Raw genomic sequence first — 16,964 nt, 5'->3', positions numbered from 1 at the left:
CTATATTTATGCTTCTGCTGTTTTCAAGATAGATTCCTCTTCTTTCTTTCTAGTAGTGTTTACACGCTAATTTGCTCCTCTGCTATGGTACTTTCTTTTTTTTTCTTTCTCTTCTCCATACTACTCTAGAATCTCTCCTTCCTTCTCAGATCCGACCTCTCCACCTCTTTTTCTGGTCTATCCTTCGAGAAGACTTTTTTTCATCTCCTTTCAAATTTTTTTTTTTTTCTTATTTCTTTCATACTCGACTTATCTGGCCTCTTTAGATTTTTGTACCTCTTTCTCCTTTCCTTTCTTTCTTTCTCTTACATATTTTAGTTCCAGTGTGTCTCCTTTATACTGTTGCTATTTCCAATTACATGGTACTTGCCTTGTTATAGTTATTGGGTGCAGATTTCTTGGTTGTAATTAATATACTTTTTCTTTTTTCACTAGCACTTTTTTTTCTCATCTTTACCTTATACTAGGTATCGTTCTAGTATAGCGGGGTAGAATTCTCCTGACTGTTTCTGCTCCTTTTCATCTTCCATCTCTGTTTCTTCCTCGTCTCTACATGCTCCTCTCTTGCACTTATCTTTTTTCCCTCTACGATTCCGCTTTATAGTATAGTTATATGTAGTGTTGTTATTATTAATATGCGATTTCGATACATATTCGTTACTCTATTTATGAAATGTAACATATTATTTAGGTTGTTTACTGCATAATTAGGCTTTTATTGCATTTTTTTATTCTATTGTTCTTCACTATATGTTCTTGTTCACGTTATGATATCGCTAGTCTACTCTGAAGTGTATTATTCCTCTTATAGCAACTCAGCTCTTCATTTTCAAATGTATTTCTACTGATTTCGTCTTTTTCTTCATATTGTTTATTTATCTTAATGAGGTTTTTTCTAATAATGGGCTGTTTCTCCTTACCAACTTTTGCTCTTAATACGGTTCCCCTACTCGCCCTTTCCACGTTCTCCCTTGCATGATATGGGTCTCTTTTAGACCTCCCCCTCTGCCTCTTCTCTTTTTCTCTTCTTGTCTTTCTTCTCTTCTGGCCTTTCTTTTTTCCTGGTTCTCCCACATGGTTGCTCCCGTAACATCTATTTTGCTTAATGGCTGGTCTACTGTTTTTTTGCACCCCGTTCTTTGTCTGTCATCAATGCTGTCTCCGTTTGTATCCCCCTTTGTTACATGCCAGGTTTAAATGTATTATCCCTTAATGTTAAGGGTTTAAATCATCCAGTGAAACGATCTAAAATCTTGGATTACTGTAAGTCGCTCTCGGCAGACTTAGTCCTCTTTCAAGAATCTAAGATTACCAGTAGAGAAGCTTTATTTTTAAAGAAAGAATGGGTGTCGGATGTGTCTTGTTCGGATGCTTCTGGTAAACGCAATGGTGTGCTTACGTTAGTTTCGAGGAATTCAGGGTTATCAATTATCTCTTCTGAGCATGATTCTGAGGGTCGCTGGCTTTTATCTAAATTGTCGGATGGACAGCATGACTTGTTTGTTATGAATATATATGCCCCGAATGTTGATAATCCAGCCTTTTGGAAATCCATTTCTAAAAAATTGCATGACACCCCTCATGCTGGCAATCTCATTGTTGGTGGCGATTTTAACTTACCAATGGATCCTTTATTGGACAGGAACTCTGCATTTCAGTTTCGTCCGCCTAAAGCACACAAACAGATGATTAACATGTGTTCCATTGCTCAACTGCAGGATATTTGACGTCTCCATAATCCCACTGGCAGTGACTTTTCTTTCTTTTCTTCCCCTCATTCCTCATTCTCTCGTATTGACTATCTCCTGGTTCACTCTTCTCTTGTCTCAGCTTCCTCCTCTCCGCTGATTCATCCCATTGTCATCTCTGATCATGCTGCGGTCACTTTTACGCTCTCGACCTTTGCGCCGAAACCACGTGGTCGTTCCTGGAGACTTAATACGGAAGTGTTACATGACTCTTCCCAGGTGGATAAATTTTCCACGGATATAAACACTTTTTTCCGTGAAAATGAGGATTCTGTTTCTTCTCCAATAACTTTATGGGACTCTTTTAAGTGTACTTTCCGGGGCCAAGTTATAGCATGCATGTCCAAACGTAACTTGGCGATTAAGAGGGAACTTACTGACTTATCTTCTAACATCAAAGCTCTGGAGGCCTCCTTTAGACATACCAAAGATCCGACTACCCTACAACAAATTAAGCTCCTAAAATACAAATATAATACTATTGTCACTAAAAGGGCTCATATTGGCTTCCAGGCGCAAAAGTCCAAGAAGTTACTTTTAAAGAATCGCGCTGGGAAACTCTTGGCTGCCACCTTAAAATTCCAAGATTCTTCCTACAAGTCCTCCCAGATCTCTTCTATTAAGGATCACACTGGCTCTACCAAATTCCAAACTGAGGAAATTCTTGAAGTCTTTCGCGATTTCTATAACAAATTATATACCCCCTCTAATCAGGCTTCTTTTGACAAGTGCCAAGACTTTTTAAAATCAATTCCGATTCACTCAGTCTCAGAAGAAGATCGCTCTACTCTGAATGCTCCTATCTCACCGGAGGAAATAGCGGCTGCTATCAAGGCCACCCGTTCGGGGAAAGCTCCTGGTCCAGATGGATACCCGATATTATTTTATAAAACCTTTCTCCCGTTACTTGTTCCTAAGCTACAAGCTGTTTTTGACGCTTTTGTTCGTAATGGTTCTGTTTCTGGTACAGCTGCTGATGCCACAATAGTAGTGATCCCGAAAGAAGGTAAGGATCATTCAGATCCTAAGAATTTCCGCCCTATTTCGCTTCTTAATATGGAAGCGAAGATTTTTGCTAAAATCTTGGCTAAACGTCTAGAATCTTTTATTCCTAATCTAGTTCATCCCTCTCAAACTGGCTTTGTTAAAGGTAGACTGGCAAGGGACAATATCCGCACTTTCTGTCATATTATTGGAGCGGCTAAGCGATCCCAACTACCTGCCGCGGCCTTGGCCCTCGATGCGGAAAAGGCCTTCGATAAGGTCTCTTGGCCGTTCCTTCGAGCTGTCTTATGTGCACATAACCTCGGGGACTCTTTTATTAACATGGTAATGTCTTTATATTCCCAACCTAAAGCTAATATTAGGGTTAATGGTTCTACATCCTCTTCTTTTAATCTTTCCCAGGGCACGAGACAAGGGTGTCCCTTATCCCCTCTCTTGTTTCTCTTATCTATTGATCCTCTCCTTCGGCTGATTGATTTACACCCTGATATCAAAGGATTTTCTTTTGGTCCTCATTGTCTTAAAACTGCTGCCTACGCTGACGATGTTCTCATTTTCTCAGATGATATAGCGTTGGCCATCCCTGCTATCTCTGACACCATTTCTTTGTTCTCTAAGGTATCCAGATACACTCTAAACAAAGATAAGACAGAAATGTTCCCTTTAAATGCCTACTGTTTTCCTGCTCATATGGGTTCGGCTGGCTTTAAGTGGCAAGCTACCCATCTAAAATATCTGGGCATCTATTTCTGTTCCACGCTACATACCACGGTTGCCTATAATGAATCTCAAACTCTTACTAAAGTTCGTCGTCTTCTGGATACATGGTCTCCGAAACATATTTCGTGGTGGGGTCGCCTACAAACCCTAAAAATGATGATCACGCCAATTATCAATTTTGTCTCATCCATGATTCCGATGAAATTATCCGACTCTTTTTTTCGGGAAATCGATGGTATCACTGCCAAATTTCTTTGGAATGGCAAACGCGCTCGATTAGCATATAAATATTTACGTAGACCCTGTGATATGGGGGGTTGTAATTTCCCGGACTGGGAAAAATACCAGACGGCTTTTTTGGCCTCTCAGGGGGCCTTATGGTTCTCTCCCCCATCACATCATATTCCTTTATGGCTACTCATAGAACAGGACTTAGCTGCACCTCTACCAATTGCCTCTCTCTGTACTACTTCCACTTTGCACATTCTGTTTTCCCGCTCTATAATTCTTGATACAATTGCCGCAATTAAGAGAGTAGACAGGAAGCTGGCATTTCCTCTGCACAAAACTAGATGGTCTTCCATTTGGCGTAATTCCAAAATTAAACTTAATATCACTCCCACCCTCATGTCTTATTGGGCTACGAAAGGTGTCTCTCTTGTACAACATCTGTATAGTGACTCTGGTGAGCCCTTACCTTTTTCTACCTTAGCGCTCAAACACTCTCTAACTAATCTAGACTTCTATACCTTTCTTAAAATCAAGGTTGCCATCTCAAAAACTCGTCTTAACCCCTCCTCTCCTACCATCTCGCTATTTTGTATTTGGCTCAAAGCTGGTCATGTTGCCTCCCACATATATAAGTTTCTATCTTCTACTTCGCTTCCTGACCAGACGGTTGCACAACAAAAATGGCTGCGTCATTTTGATCACAATATTACAGATCATTTATCATCTGAAGCTTGGCAATCCATTAGCAAATTTGCGCTCCGTAACAAAATAGCTCCTTCCCTAATACAGTCCAAGTTTTTCTCGATTAACCTACTCCACTGGACACCTGTACGTCTTCATTCCCTCAACCTTAAAGAAGATGATCTCTGCTGGAGTTGTGGCCTGGAGGCGGGGGATTTCCCTCATATGTTCTATAACTGTTCCTTACTTAAACCTTTCTGGGACCTTATTCAGCAACATTTATCTCTTATCTTTGGCATTCAGCTCCAGCTCTCTTTTCCTCTAGTTATATTAGGTCCCTGGGCTGCTCCTACGCCCCTTCCCCTTGATCTGTTGCAATTACAGCTGTTAGATCTTCTTTTATCTATTGCGGTCAAGGTTATCCTTATGGAATGGAAATCTTTCTCGTCAGTCTCCTACCATACGTGGTGGGCATGGGTTTCCTTCTTACGCAGTGCTCACACCTCAGTAGATCTAGCGCACCTATCGCCTTCCATTTCGAATGGGGTTTGGGCATCCCTGGATCAATACATGGAACTCTCCTCGCAAGGTGTAGTCCCTCAATTTCCTGTTGGTCTGTCTACTTAATTTTTGTCTGCTAGTTACGTTACATTGGGTTGTTCCTGTGGGATTCCTTCTCTCTTTCTCCCTCTTTCCTGTCCTCTCATCCCGTTCTTTCTTTCCGCTGCTATTTTCCTTTCTTTCCTTCCTTCTGCCTTTTGCTCTTTTTTCTTCCCCTGCCCCTACCCTCATCTCAGAGGCTGATATGTTCCACGTTCTGAACGATATACCCATTATTGGCTTATATTATTAACTCCATATTGATTCCCTTCTTTTCAATTTTATTTACATCTAATTGAGTTACTGATCAAATGATATCCATGTTTGTTTTTCACGTTCTACTCATATTGGAATGTATCACCTCTTTGTATTTTGACTACTATTATTTGGATCCGTATTTCTCTCAATAAAATCTTGTTGAAATCAAAAAAAAAGAAAATGTATAGATGCGCATCTCATATGAGACCGTCTTGAATATCTCAGTCAACCATGTTGTATACGTGGGTGGGCCCAGGCCCTTGGAACGATTGTATGAGTAAAAGATGTTTTTTCTTTGTTTATTGATGGCGTCCGCTAATTTCGGCCACAAGTGCGCCTTCTTAGCACGGTTTATTAGGTTTCAATGTTGTTGCAATGTTTTGGGGCTTAACACTGATATTGCAATAGCAAAAACAAAAGTCAATTGTATTAGCATTTGAGGTTGAGACAAACCAATGATGGACTGCGCAGAGGGGCAACATCTAGAGATGGAGGTGGGTGTTGCAGGCTTTTCTTGCCTGGGTCACCAGATTCAGAATTGGAAAATAAGAGCTAGAGATGGAAGGGTTGGGTCCTGCAAAGCATATCGGTATGCTTGCTTTGAGACTTGATAACTAGTTTCTAATGTTCCACTTGTTGAGGCCAAGGCTGACACTAGCTGCATTTATACCGGGAAAAACTGTGTGATTGAGGATTCGTAATTCACCTTGATTATCTGGATTCTGGTGCTTGTAAGAAGACAGCGGCTGGAGCTCATGTCAGTAGTCCCTTGATGATCAGCCCAGCCATAGTTCCCGAGGTGTTGTTAGACCTTGTGTAAGCCTATCCTATTCTCCTTTCCTAATTGTTAAGAAATGCAGAATATTTTCCTCCTGGATTAGTTTTGACAGGTCCACAGGTTTTATCATCCTGTATCATTTCGGGAATAGCTGCTCAGTCTTAGACCTTCTGGGAGAGACTCTCCTCTCATTGGTGACACCTGAGCTCCTGGAGCATTAAAAAACCATAGATGGGTCTGAGCTAGAAAGTGTGTATGGTGCTTAGCAGAAGGCCTGGAACATACACCGCCTTGTATTCATTTTTCCTATTGCTGCATCAGAGGGAAGAAGCTCATCCAATGGTAGATCTGACATGATCCAGTGTAACTTCTAGTCGGGGTTTCTCAAAAGCAATGTCACCAGGGAGTGAGCTTGTTTGGTAAGTTGTGTAATAACCTGACCATGGATAATTATCTTGTAGCAGATTTATCCACAGTTGCAGCGCTTATAGATGGCAAATACCATGGTATGAAGCACTATGTTTTGAAAGAATATTATTATTAATGTCCACGTTATGCCGGTCAAGATGGGCCTTTCAGAGTTCATTTTAGTGCACTTGTGAAATGTATCAATTTACAGTCGGGGTATCGAGCCCTGGTCTGCGGTGACCAGATAGATGCTTCATTTTCAGAATAATCACAAATGTATAAGTGGTGCTCATACAGGTTCATTGTATGCAAATATAGTTATGCGATTCTGCAACTGCTGCATTTTCTTCATAGTTATGGATTTGCTGCACTTGCCACATAATCCATCATCTGCTGCCTAGTTTGTAGATTTTTTAGTTCAAATAAGATTTTATTAGGGTAAACAGAAACCCCCATGAATTGCCTTTTGTTCCCTCTTTTTCTTTAATACTAGTTTGTAGATTTTAACAACACAAATTTAGTTTCCAGCTCATTTGGATCAAAAGGTACAAAAAATGTGGCAACATGTGTTCCCTTTCAATGGAAGGACCTTTGTAAAGTTTTATTGGTCATCTTTCACTTCGTATTGCTATTTTTGGTTGCTAACGTGAAATCTTTGTCCAGGCAGTGTTACTATGTGAAAAAATGACAAAATAATGATGTAGTACTATCACAAAATATGCTCCATTATGCTGCAAAAGTTGGCTTTTCCTTGCCGCATAATTTAGTCAACCCGGCCACATAATTTGGTACTCCCATGCCGCATTATTTCAGTGGCCTTAATATAATGTATAACGTGCCTATCCTGAAAATCGCACAAGGGTCAGTCCATTGTGGAACAACGATGTTCACTCCTGGTTTATTATCTTTGCAAGTGCTGCTAATCGCCTCTAGCCTTCCACCCGTTTGCAAGTCCCAAAGAGTCTAGTTCATGCCACATTGTTTTTAAGTTCCACATGTACCGATTGAAACCTTTCCAATGAGATGGCACTCGGCCGCACTGGATACGAAAAGCTGCAACATCTGCTTGTTGACACCTTCATAGTTGCGTTTCCGCCCCCCCCCCAAAAAAAAAAGCTCAGTGTCTTGCTTCCACTGCTATCACTCTTGAAATCCGCACCTGTCGTTTCAATTATTTGTTTGCAGCATCTTAAAAACATCATAAATGCTGTGAACTGCGTCTGAAGCAAAGATACGATCCATTTAGTAGTGTTTCAGTCCAAATCCCAAATTCCCTTGTTACCAACGCTCAGGACATCTTTGTGCAGAAAAATGGCACAAATTAGCTTGGTTTACAAAGGGTTTTGCATAATTTTGCCACCGAACGCCACCTCCCCTTTTATCTTAAAGTGAAATTATTCAGAAAAGCTAACCTCGTGTTTCTCTGGAAACACATGGCCCATTCTTTGGAACGTGGAGCATCTTTTGGTCTCCATTTTGTAAAAGGTCTTCTAATTAGCATGCGGGTGGCTAGCTGTCTGTCACACGGGAAAGTTCAAATCATGCGCACATCATTGCTTGCATGTATTTAATCCACAGGAAAACAAATGCCATGTAATTAAGAATGGTCTTTTGGAGCCAGTGGGCGTCTTTTAAGCAAATAACGTTACAAATCCATGCAGCGCTTTTAAATACTTGATTTAACAGGCAGGTTGCTATAGAAATAGAAACCGAGCGTTACCAGTTTTATATCCAATGTATTAATTTATCCAGGGCTTTAAGTGGAATGAAAAATCTGGGGTCCTCTTAAAGCGGCGTGGCCGATGTAATTAAGGGCGTGGCCTAAAAAACACCTAAACTAAAAATCTGTGCTTAGCATAGTGTGTTATGGCACTGGCATTTTGCTGTTTATATCCTTGCATCCAGATATATAATACAGCAAGTAACATTACACCTACAACAAGCCAGGACTATTGGCTTTGCCAATGGTTTTTAAAGTTAAGATAAAATAAGCAACAACTACAACTTCGTTGTATATCATATTGAAAATGTTTCTTTTTTTATTTTATTTCTGTAATTTGTTATTGTAGAAAAATATATATTTACATGGAGCATAGAATATACATGGGTGAAGGAAGAGGAAGGAAAGGAAAGAAAAAGAAAAAACGCCCCGGGGGGGGGGGGAGTTCGCTGCCAGCTTCCAGTCTTATTGGTGTTAGTCCGATTGCCGGTCTTTCAAGTTCAGCTTTCCGATGTCGTCTGCCGCCCCTTCGTGTTGCTTGGTTGGCATCCTTGGTCCCACGTCCGGAGGATAGAAGATAGAGGTCGAGGAGGAGAACAGAAAGGAGCGTAGCAGGTTACATTCTTGTTGGACTATTTTGACTATTTTGACTGCCGCAGTCAGCAGTAGGTCAATGAGGTCGCAGTCTTCTATAGTCGTGATTGCTGGGGAAGTGAAACCCAGTACCAGGCTGTGGAAATCTATGTGTATGGTTACCCCTGCGATTTCGTTAATTAGCATTCCAATTTTGTCCCAGAAATCCCTAACCTTAGAGCAGCTAAAGAGTAGGTGTTCTAGGTCTCCCTTCCCCTTGCCACAGTTCCAGCAGGAATCGCTCTCTCGGATCCCCATGTTTGCTAGGCGGGCTGGTGTCCAGTAAGCCTTATGTACTAGCCAGAATTTGGTCTGGTTTAGAGTTGCCGTAACTTTTTTTCTAGAGGTGGATCTCCATAGCTCTGCTCTCTCGTCCTCACTTAGCACCCTACCTGCTATTGTACCCCAAAAATTCGTGACTTTGTCATTGAGTTTGGTGGATTTGGGGTATAGGGCTTTGTATAGGTGTGCCACCTGGTGACCTAGGGTGTTGAGTTTGGCGGCGTGTTGTATGAGTGATGGTGTTAGACCGTTAAGGTTTGCCTTCCTTATTGCTACCTTGATCTTCAGGAAGTTGTATAGTTCTATGCTCTGTAGGTTGTGCTCTTCCCTGAGGGTGTCAAAAGTTAGGTGCGTGCCTTGTTTATGAAGGTCGTTGGCAATGGAGATTCCATGTCTATACCATGAGTGCATGTTCAGAGTCTTATCCCTGTACTTTATTGTGGGGTTGTGCCAGATGGACTCGAATGGACTTTTCCTTATGCTAGTTGCCATTAGTTTGTCCACGCTTAGGAGCGCTGCTTTTGTGTTCTTTAGGACGGGGTTGTCCTTGATCGCCGGGTGTCTGGTGGCGGTGAGAAGGGTGACTGGGTTCATGCCTTTTAGTAAACCCCGCTCAAGTGTAAGCCATGCCGGGGTGTATTCTGGTCTCGGGTCGAGCCAGTGGAGCCCCTGTCTGGCTATGCACGCTACCTGGAATCTTTTGAAATTGGTTAGGTTAAGGCCTCCCAGATCTTTTGACAATCTAAGCTTGTGTAGGCTTATTCTGGGCTTTTTCTCCCTCCACAGAAAGTTGTTCAGCATTTTGTCAAGTCTTTTGTGGAAGTCTTCTGTGTTTATTAGTGGCAGCATGCACAGCATGTAATTAACCTTTGGTGTCAGCATCATTTTGATCGCTTCCACTCTCCCCCACCACATTGTGAATTTGGGAGACCACCCTTCTACTCTTTCCTTAATTTTCTGGAGAGTGGCTTGCTCGTTGTGTTCCAGTGTGGCCTTTAGGTCCCTCTCGAAGAGTAGGCCTAAGTATTTTATGGGCTTCTGTTGCCATGTTAGGCCGGACGTGCCTAAAACCGTTTTTGTTGTGTGTACGTTCAGCGGTTTGCATTCGGATTTGTCCCTGTTCAGTTTGTACCCCGAGACCTGGGCGTATTGTTCTATCGTGTCCATCAGCGCTTTGATGGATCTCTCTGGGTCTTCTGTGACTATTAGTACGTCGTCCGCATATGCCGCTAGCTTAAAAGTTTCTTCCTCTACGGGTATTCCTGCTATGTCTTTGTTGGTTCTGATCATGGTTAATAGTGGTTCTATCGCTAGTAGGAATAGAGCTGGTGAGAGCGGGCACCCTTGTCTGGTCCCCCGGCCTAGGTGAAGTATTTCTGATGTGCCCCCGTTTACTACCACCGTGCTTTAGGGTCGTTGTAGAGGGCCATTACCATCTTCCCATAGTTGGGTCCTAGCCCAAATTTCCCCATGCATTTGTCTAGGTATGGCCATGACACCCTATCAAAAGCTTTCTCCGCGTCTAAGGCTATCATGACAGCTGCGTTGCTGCTTTTGGAGGAATGGTTAATTATGTGGCATAGTAGCCTTGTAGTGTCGTGGGACATACGGTTTTTAAGGTAGCCTACTTGGGAGCTGTGTATAAGCTTAGGTAGGTATGCATTGAGTCTGGTTGCTAGTATTTTTGCATAGATTTTACAGTCTACGTTTATGAGTGAGATTGGTCTAAAATTCTTTGCCTGGTTAGTGTCCTTTCCTTCCTTTGGTATAACTATTATGTTTGCTTCCGCCATTGACTGTGTCATGCGTCCATTCTGTACACACTTCGTAAAGACTTCATGCATGGTTGGTTTGAGAATGTGCAGGTACTGCTTGTAAAATCCGGCCGTGAAGCCGTCTGGCCCTGGTGCCTTGTTGTCTTTCAGGCTTGCCGTGGCCTTCCCTATTTCGTTCTCCGTTATAGTTAGCTCGAGGATGTCTCGTTCCTTTTCTGATAGCGTTGGTGCAGATATGCTACCTAGTAGTTCTTTGCCCCCATCATCTTTTAGTGTTTCGTCTCTTGTGTATAGTCCCTCGTAAAAGTCTCTGAAGACTTCCAGAATGCCCTTGTTTGCAGTCTGTGACTTGTTGTGACTGTCTTTAATGGCCCCAATCGAGTGCTGTTTCTGTTTCCCCTTAAGGTAGGATGCTAGGTTGTTCCCTGCTTTGTTTGCAGTGCACAGGTTAATAGATTTGTGTTTATTAATCCAGGTCCCTGCTCTCTCACTCAGTATTCTGTTGAGTTCATACTTCCGTTTAGTTAGGCATGTAAGGGTGTTCTTATCTTCTAGGTTGGCTATGTGGCCATTCTCTAGATTTTTAATTTCTTTTTCTAGGTCTGCAATTTTTTTATTTCTTTCCTTGTTCAGCCTGCCCTTGATTGTCATAACGGTCCCCCTGATGGTGGCTTTTAAAGCGTCCATAGCAGTTCTCTGTCTGTCTCTGGGGTGTCATTTATTGTTATGTACTCTTTTATAGCCGCTTCTATCTCTGCTTTCGCAGAGATGTTGGTGAGCAGATTGTCAACAAAACGCCATCTTCGATTTGGTTTTTCGTTGTGCTTCCCTGATAGGGTTAGGCTTATATGCGAGTGATCTGAAATTGTCCTAGGGCCAATTTCTGTGTGGTCTATGAGGTGGGTGTGTGTTTCTGACATGAGGATGTAGTCTATTCGGCTGTAGGAGTTGTGTGGGTTGGAGTAAAAGGTATATTCTCTAGCGTCTGGGTTACTTAGACGCCACGGGTCCTTCAGGCTAAGTTTGGAGCACAGGTTCCTCAGGATGTTGCTTCTGTGTGTGGCTTGGCTCGGTCTGTGGGGGTGCTTGTCAATTGCTGGGTCTAGGACCTGGTTCATATCGCCAGCAACTACAAGAAGGTCATCTAGTGGTAGGGTGTGCAGTTGCGCTCCCACTCCATCCCAGAACGGTTTATCGTCAGTGTTTGGGCCATATATGTTGGCCACGTGGATTGTCTCCCCCGCTCTTCTTAGGCTAGTCACAAGAGTTCTTCCCTGGGTGTCTGCCTGTGAGTCTACCACTGTTAGCTTGGAGTTCTTGCTGGTTATTGTCACCACCCCATTTTTCTTGGTATGTGCCGGCGACCCTATAACATCGCCTATCCAGCTGGCTCTGAGGCGCTTTATGTCCTCAGCTTCTAGTCTTGTCTCTTGGAGTACATATATGTCGCCCTTAAGCTTTCTGAGGTATTCGAGCACTTTCCTCCTTTTCACCGGACTGTTGAGACCTTTGACTTTCAGTGATACTATTTTAATGTCCGATGAGAGGTTTGTCTGGTTGTTGTGCGTCATTTGTGTGGTTTTACGTTTTGCGATCTGTGTGGCCTTGCTCTGTATGGATTGCTGTGGCCCCCTTTTCCTGGTGCTTGTGTTGCTTGTGGGTGCCTGTGCTTACGCCTGCGCTTGTTGCTCCTAGATATTGGAAATGTTTCTATTCTGAAATGATGAGACTGTGGTAGAACTATAACGAGTCTCTTCGAAGTTAAATCAAAAGCTGTGAAGGGTGGAACTGCTGCAGAGTTGAGATTTATCAGTTAACCGAGGGTGAAGACAAAAATGGAGAGCCCGATAGAGACCCCTCTAGGCGCCTGCTTTTTAGAACTGCCGGTGCTGATCACCGGCAGGATCCGGCCCACTTAAAGCCTTGACTTTATATGAGAATACTTGTGAAATACTTGCATTAATTTACGAAGGTGGTTTGACATGAGGGCTAACATTCAAAGCGTAGGAACCCGTATGTTTGCACTTGATGTTTTTGTGATGCTTGCCAATTTTCTGTGAACATTGTGCAGCGTAAATTCGCATATCTGATGTTATTGCACGCTTTCTACCCCCTGGCTTGTATTTTGAATGTTGTGCTTTGCTCTCATTGCAGAAAAGACCTCTCGGAGGCGCAGAAGAACAGCGAGGATTTGCGCGGGAGGCTGAGGCACCACGAGGCTCTGCTCGCAGCCAGCAGCTCCAACCGGGCAGGCGGCTTGTGCTTGAAATGCGCGCAGCACGAGGCTGTTCTCGCGCAGACGCACAACAATGTCCACGTGCAGGCCATTGAAAGACTCACAAAGTAAGTGCGCGGGGGACTTTCGTGCCTCACGATTGGTATGTAGACTTGCTGCTGGTTGTTGCTACAGACAGGCAGATAGTTGAAAAGTCACTGCCATGCATTTTCCAAATTGCAGAAAAATAGTCCTCAACTTCTGGAAATCAGCAAAGATTTAAAAAAAAAAATCATAGGGTAAGTAGAGGATGTGGCCTTATGGCTAGAGTGCTCGACCTCGGAGCTGGTGAACCTGGTTCGAGTCTCAGTAGGGACGCTCAACCTTCTGTGATTCTGGGCAAATTCACTTAATCTCCCCGGGCCTAACAAAAATGAATGTGTCCGTCTGCAAAGCAACTGGTGCTCATGTAAAGCGCTCTGATACCTTCGAGTCTACTTCACACTATATAAAACTAAAAAAAATAAACCCACATGTGCATTAGATGGATAGTTGAAAGTAATGGATGAGTTCTGTTACTCTATGGAGACACAAGGCTATATGTATTCGATTTCTTAAGGATGCGTTCAGGTGGGTGTGTAGAACCTTCCTTGGTGGGAAGCTGGGGAGCTAGAGAAGCCCTGATTTTATGATGAGATCTATCCTCTGCCCCACCGGTCTGTTTTGTGCCTCAGACTGGCCCATGTGTCAGGACAGGGGCAAATCCTCCATGAACAGATCTCTACCGCTTTTTCTCCAGCATGACATATTGGTTCCACAGGTCTTGACAGAGCTTTGGGCAGACATGTACTTCAGCTTTTTGTTTCCCTGTCGCTGATCGTTGTGTGCACAATGTACAAGTGTCTCAAGTAAGGTTCTGGTTCACCCTAACTCCCAACAATCTTGAGATGTGTACTGGTTGCTGTTGAAGCAAACAAAATAGAAATATAAAACATTTTAAAAATAAAAATTTTGTGATGAGACCTAACTTGCTCAAATCCTACCGCCTGTTCGTCTACTACTCTTTGGTAGGGAATTGAGTAGAATGCACATATTTGTACAACCTATTTCTCCAAGGTAAATCGAACTGGAGCATGAATACTGTTGTGCAATTCTGGTGGGGTTCCCTCCTCCCACGGATGGGCTCACAGTAGGTGGGGCAGAACTCATTTTTCAGAAACGCACTGGCACCCTGAGGCACCCACATTACTGTGGTGAGGGCGAGTGTTGTAAACGTGAAAGACGGAAGTTTCGGGAAAGAGCCATTGTGTCAGTAGTTTTCTGCAATAGGAAGTTAATGGAGTATATATCAGAGGCATATTCCGGCCTTCGGGAATGCATCTTATTAAAATAAAATATAAGGAAACATGTGACAGGTGTTTTTTAGGAAGAGTAGACTCTTGCATTGTATTGTGAATTAGGTTCCACAATTAATGTACATATTGGAAAAATCATCAACTATTATTGTGTGTGTAATATTTCTAAAAAAGCATTCGGTGAAAGAGGCTGGAGTAACCATTGTAATATGATGAGACACACGTTTAAGAATTTCTGCACATGTGGAACAATTTGTTTTTTTATAACACATGTTATTGGGTTTTGGCTCAGATGCATGACCATACAGGCCAAGAAATACACTAGGGACGTTGAAATTGTTACACCCATTAATAACAACAACTACATAACGTGTACAGACGATCACACCGAGTACAGTATGACACAGCATGTACCCCACGGCCGACAGAAATTAATTATATGCAAAAGTCTCTTATCAGTCCGCTGAATATTGGCATATTTCCTCCTCAAGAAGGGCACTAGAGGAGCAAATTGAATCTAGAATGATGCCCCCATAGCCTGCCCCCTGCTCCCAGTCCTTGGGGTGTTTCTGGGGCAACCTCTCGCTTGGTGTACAGCAATCTCCAGCCCATACAATTGTCTAATCTCTTTTTCCACACCCCAGTGGTAGGGGGTACATCCGCTTTGTATGCCTTGGCTTTATCCCTTTTTACATGTTTTACATTTAGAACAATTTCACAAAATTGTGCAAGATTTGTGTGCATGTACTAACTAGCTATTACCATATAATTCCTAATTAGTCAGTAAGCAAAGATAAAAAATTTAGAGGGCGAATTAGAAATTTCCTAGCTATCGTAATGGAAAGTTTCAATTCTATTAACGATACAGAGACACGGATTATGCTGTACTTTCTTCACTTTATTCCTTCCAGCAACTATATAAAACAAATAACACTTGTGAGAAAGTCAGTTAAACAAATTGTCCAATCAATAAACAGGGACCCTTTCATAGCCCTTTATCCCTTTTGCTGCCACCTCTTTCTTCGTTTGACAGAAGCCAACTAGAGAGGTCTTCATTCTTGCTTAGCCGAATCAGATCCTACGAAAAACATGCAAGGTATCTGGTAAGACTACTGTACGTATGTACTTATAATATACCAAGTTTGCAAATCACCGTAGACAACATAGTCAAAATGTATTATACTGCAACTTACTAATTATGAAAATATCCCTACCCTAACAAAGTATTACCCCAGGTGGGAGCATACTCGTAAAGATCTGGGTGGGCTAATCCTCGACTCTGTGCCTTTAATAGAATTGGAACTTTCTGTTACGATAGCTAGGACATTTCTCGTTCTATGTCAAGACCAGAGGTGTGAATTAATCTACTTTCAAGCTTGTCCACCACCAATGGTGCAATGCTGGGGACTGGTCAAAAGTAAAACCTTTTATAGTTCAAATTTGTTTTTTATTGTTGCAAACATGAGCATAGCATAAACAACCAGTAAAGCCACTGTAGCACTTATGATGGTGTTACTTATTACAAGAAAGCAACAAATGAACTCCCCCAAAAATCACTGCTCCCACCCTCAAAGTAAAACTTTTTAAAGGTTGAATCAGAAGACCGGTCCGCTGTATTTAGGATGTCCTCCAAACAAGCCTGCAGGGATACACTTTTGATGCCATGAGCTCCAAACAGTTTTGTGTCATTTGTCAGCTTCTAGCATGTCCCATTTAACACATCTTGCAATAGTGGGAGATGAGACCAGTTTATGCAGCTTATTAAGGGCAGTTAGGAGCTCCATCTTCCCATGGGGATGAATATCCGCTGTCATTTTCTCATATGCCTTAATACATCAGACCACACACAGTTTGAGGGAATCTGGAAAGGAAGGATAAGAAACCACATGTGAATTACACTTTGTCCTCCTGGAATTATAGAAGGTAACCCCATCTGGGGTGAATACTGAACCTGTTGCATCCAAAATTTGTCTACACGATAACAAGCACAACAGGGTACCCAGTTTGGCCAATAACTCCCTCCTGCAGAGATATTTATTGGACTGCCAGGACAGAAAAAGATTCAAGACTTTGTTGATTTCCCTCAACGTGAAATACCTGGGTTCTGGAGGAAGCAAGAGACTCCTGCCCTGAAGAGGTTTACGAATAAGCAAATGTTTCCGCCCAGGGGGTGATTACCTATGTGGGAGCGACCCACTGAGATCGCCGATCTGAAGGTATTGATTGATCTGTAAGCCAACCCTTTGGAGGCTAAAGAGGTGAGGACATTTAGGACATGGACAATGTCGGTCCCCTCCATATCCTAGTGTTTCTGATGACACCAGCCCAACCATCTAGACCAACCCAATCTATACCGTTTAGTGGTGATGTTGGCCTACACCTACAAGAGAAGAGATGAAGACCCTCGAGAAAGTCCTGGGACTTTCCAGCATTCCCTGTAATCTTCCATGCAATAAGACGTAGAGCTCCCTCTGGATCTTGAAGGAGATCCGGAAACAGGGGTAGACGGATTAGAAAATCTCAGGAAAGTTCCAGAACAACTGGGTACCAAACTT

At 42.6% G+C, this 16,964-nt stretch overlaps 1 protein-coding gene across 1 annotated transcript in view; it reads left to right on the top strand.

Moving 5' to 3' along the window:
- Nucleotides 1–16,964, top strand: part of SDCCAG8 (SHH signaling and ciliogenesis regulator SDCCAG8) — a 1,376,087-nt gene that overhangs the window by 205,050 nt on the left and 1,154,073 nt on the right. The window contains exon 8 of the mRNA XM_086925289.1: nt 12,994–13,182. Within this exon, the coding sequence (XP_086781415.1) occupies nt 12,994–13,182 (189 nt within the window). The remainder of the gene's footprint in view (nt 1–12,993; nt 13,183–16,964) is intronic.

Source organism: Lissotriton vulgaris, chromosome 6 (assembly GCF_964263255.1).
Source record: "Lissotriton vulgaris chromosome 6, aLisVul1.2, whole genome shotgun sequence".
Lineage (NCBI taxonomy): Eukaryota > Metazoa > Chordata > Amphibia > Caudata > Salamandridae > Lissotriton > Lissotriton vulgaris.
The sequence above is the reverse complement of the archived record's forward strand: the minus strand, read 5'-3'. Positions and strand labels throughout refer to the sequence as shown.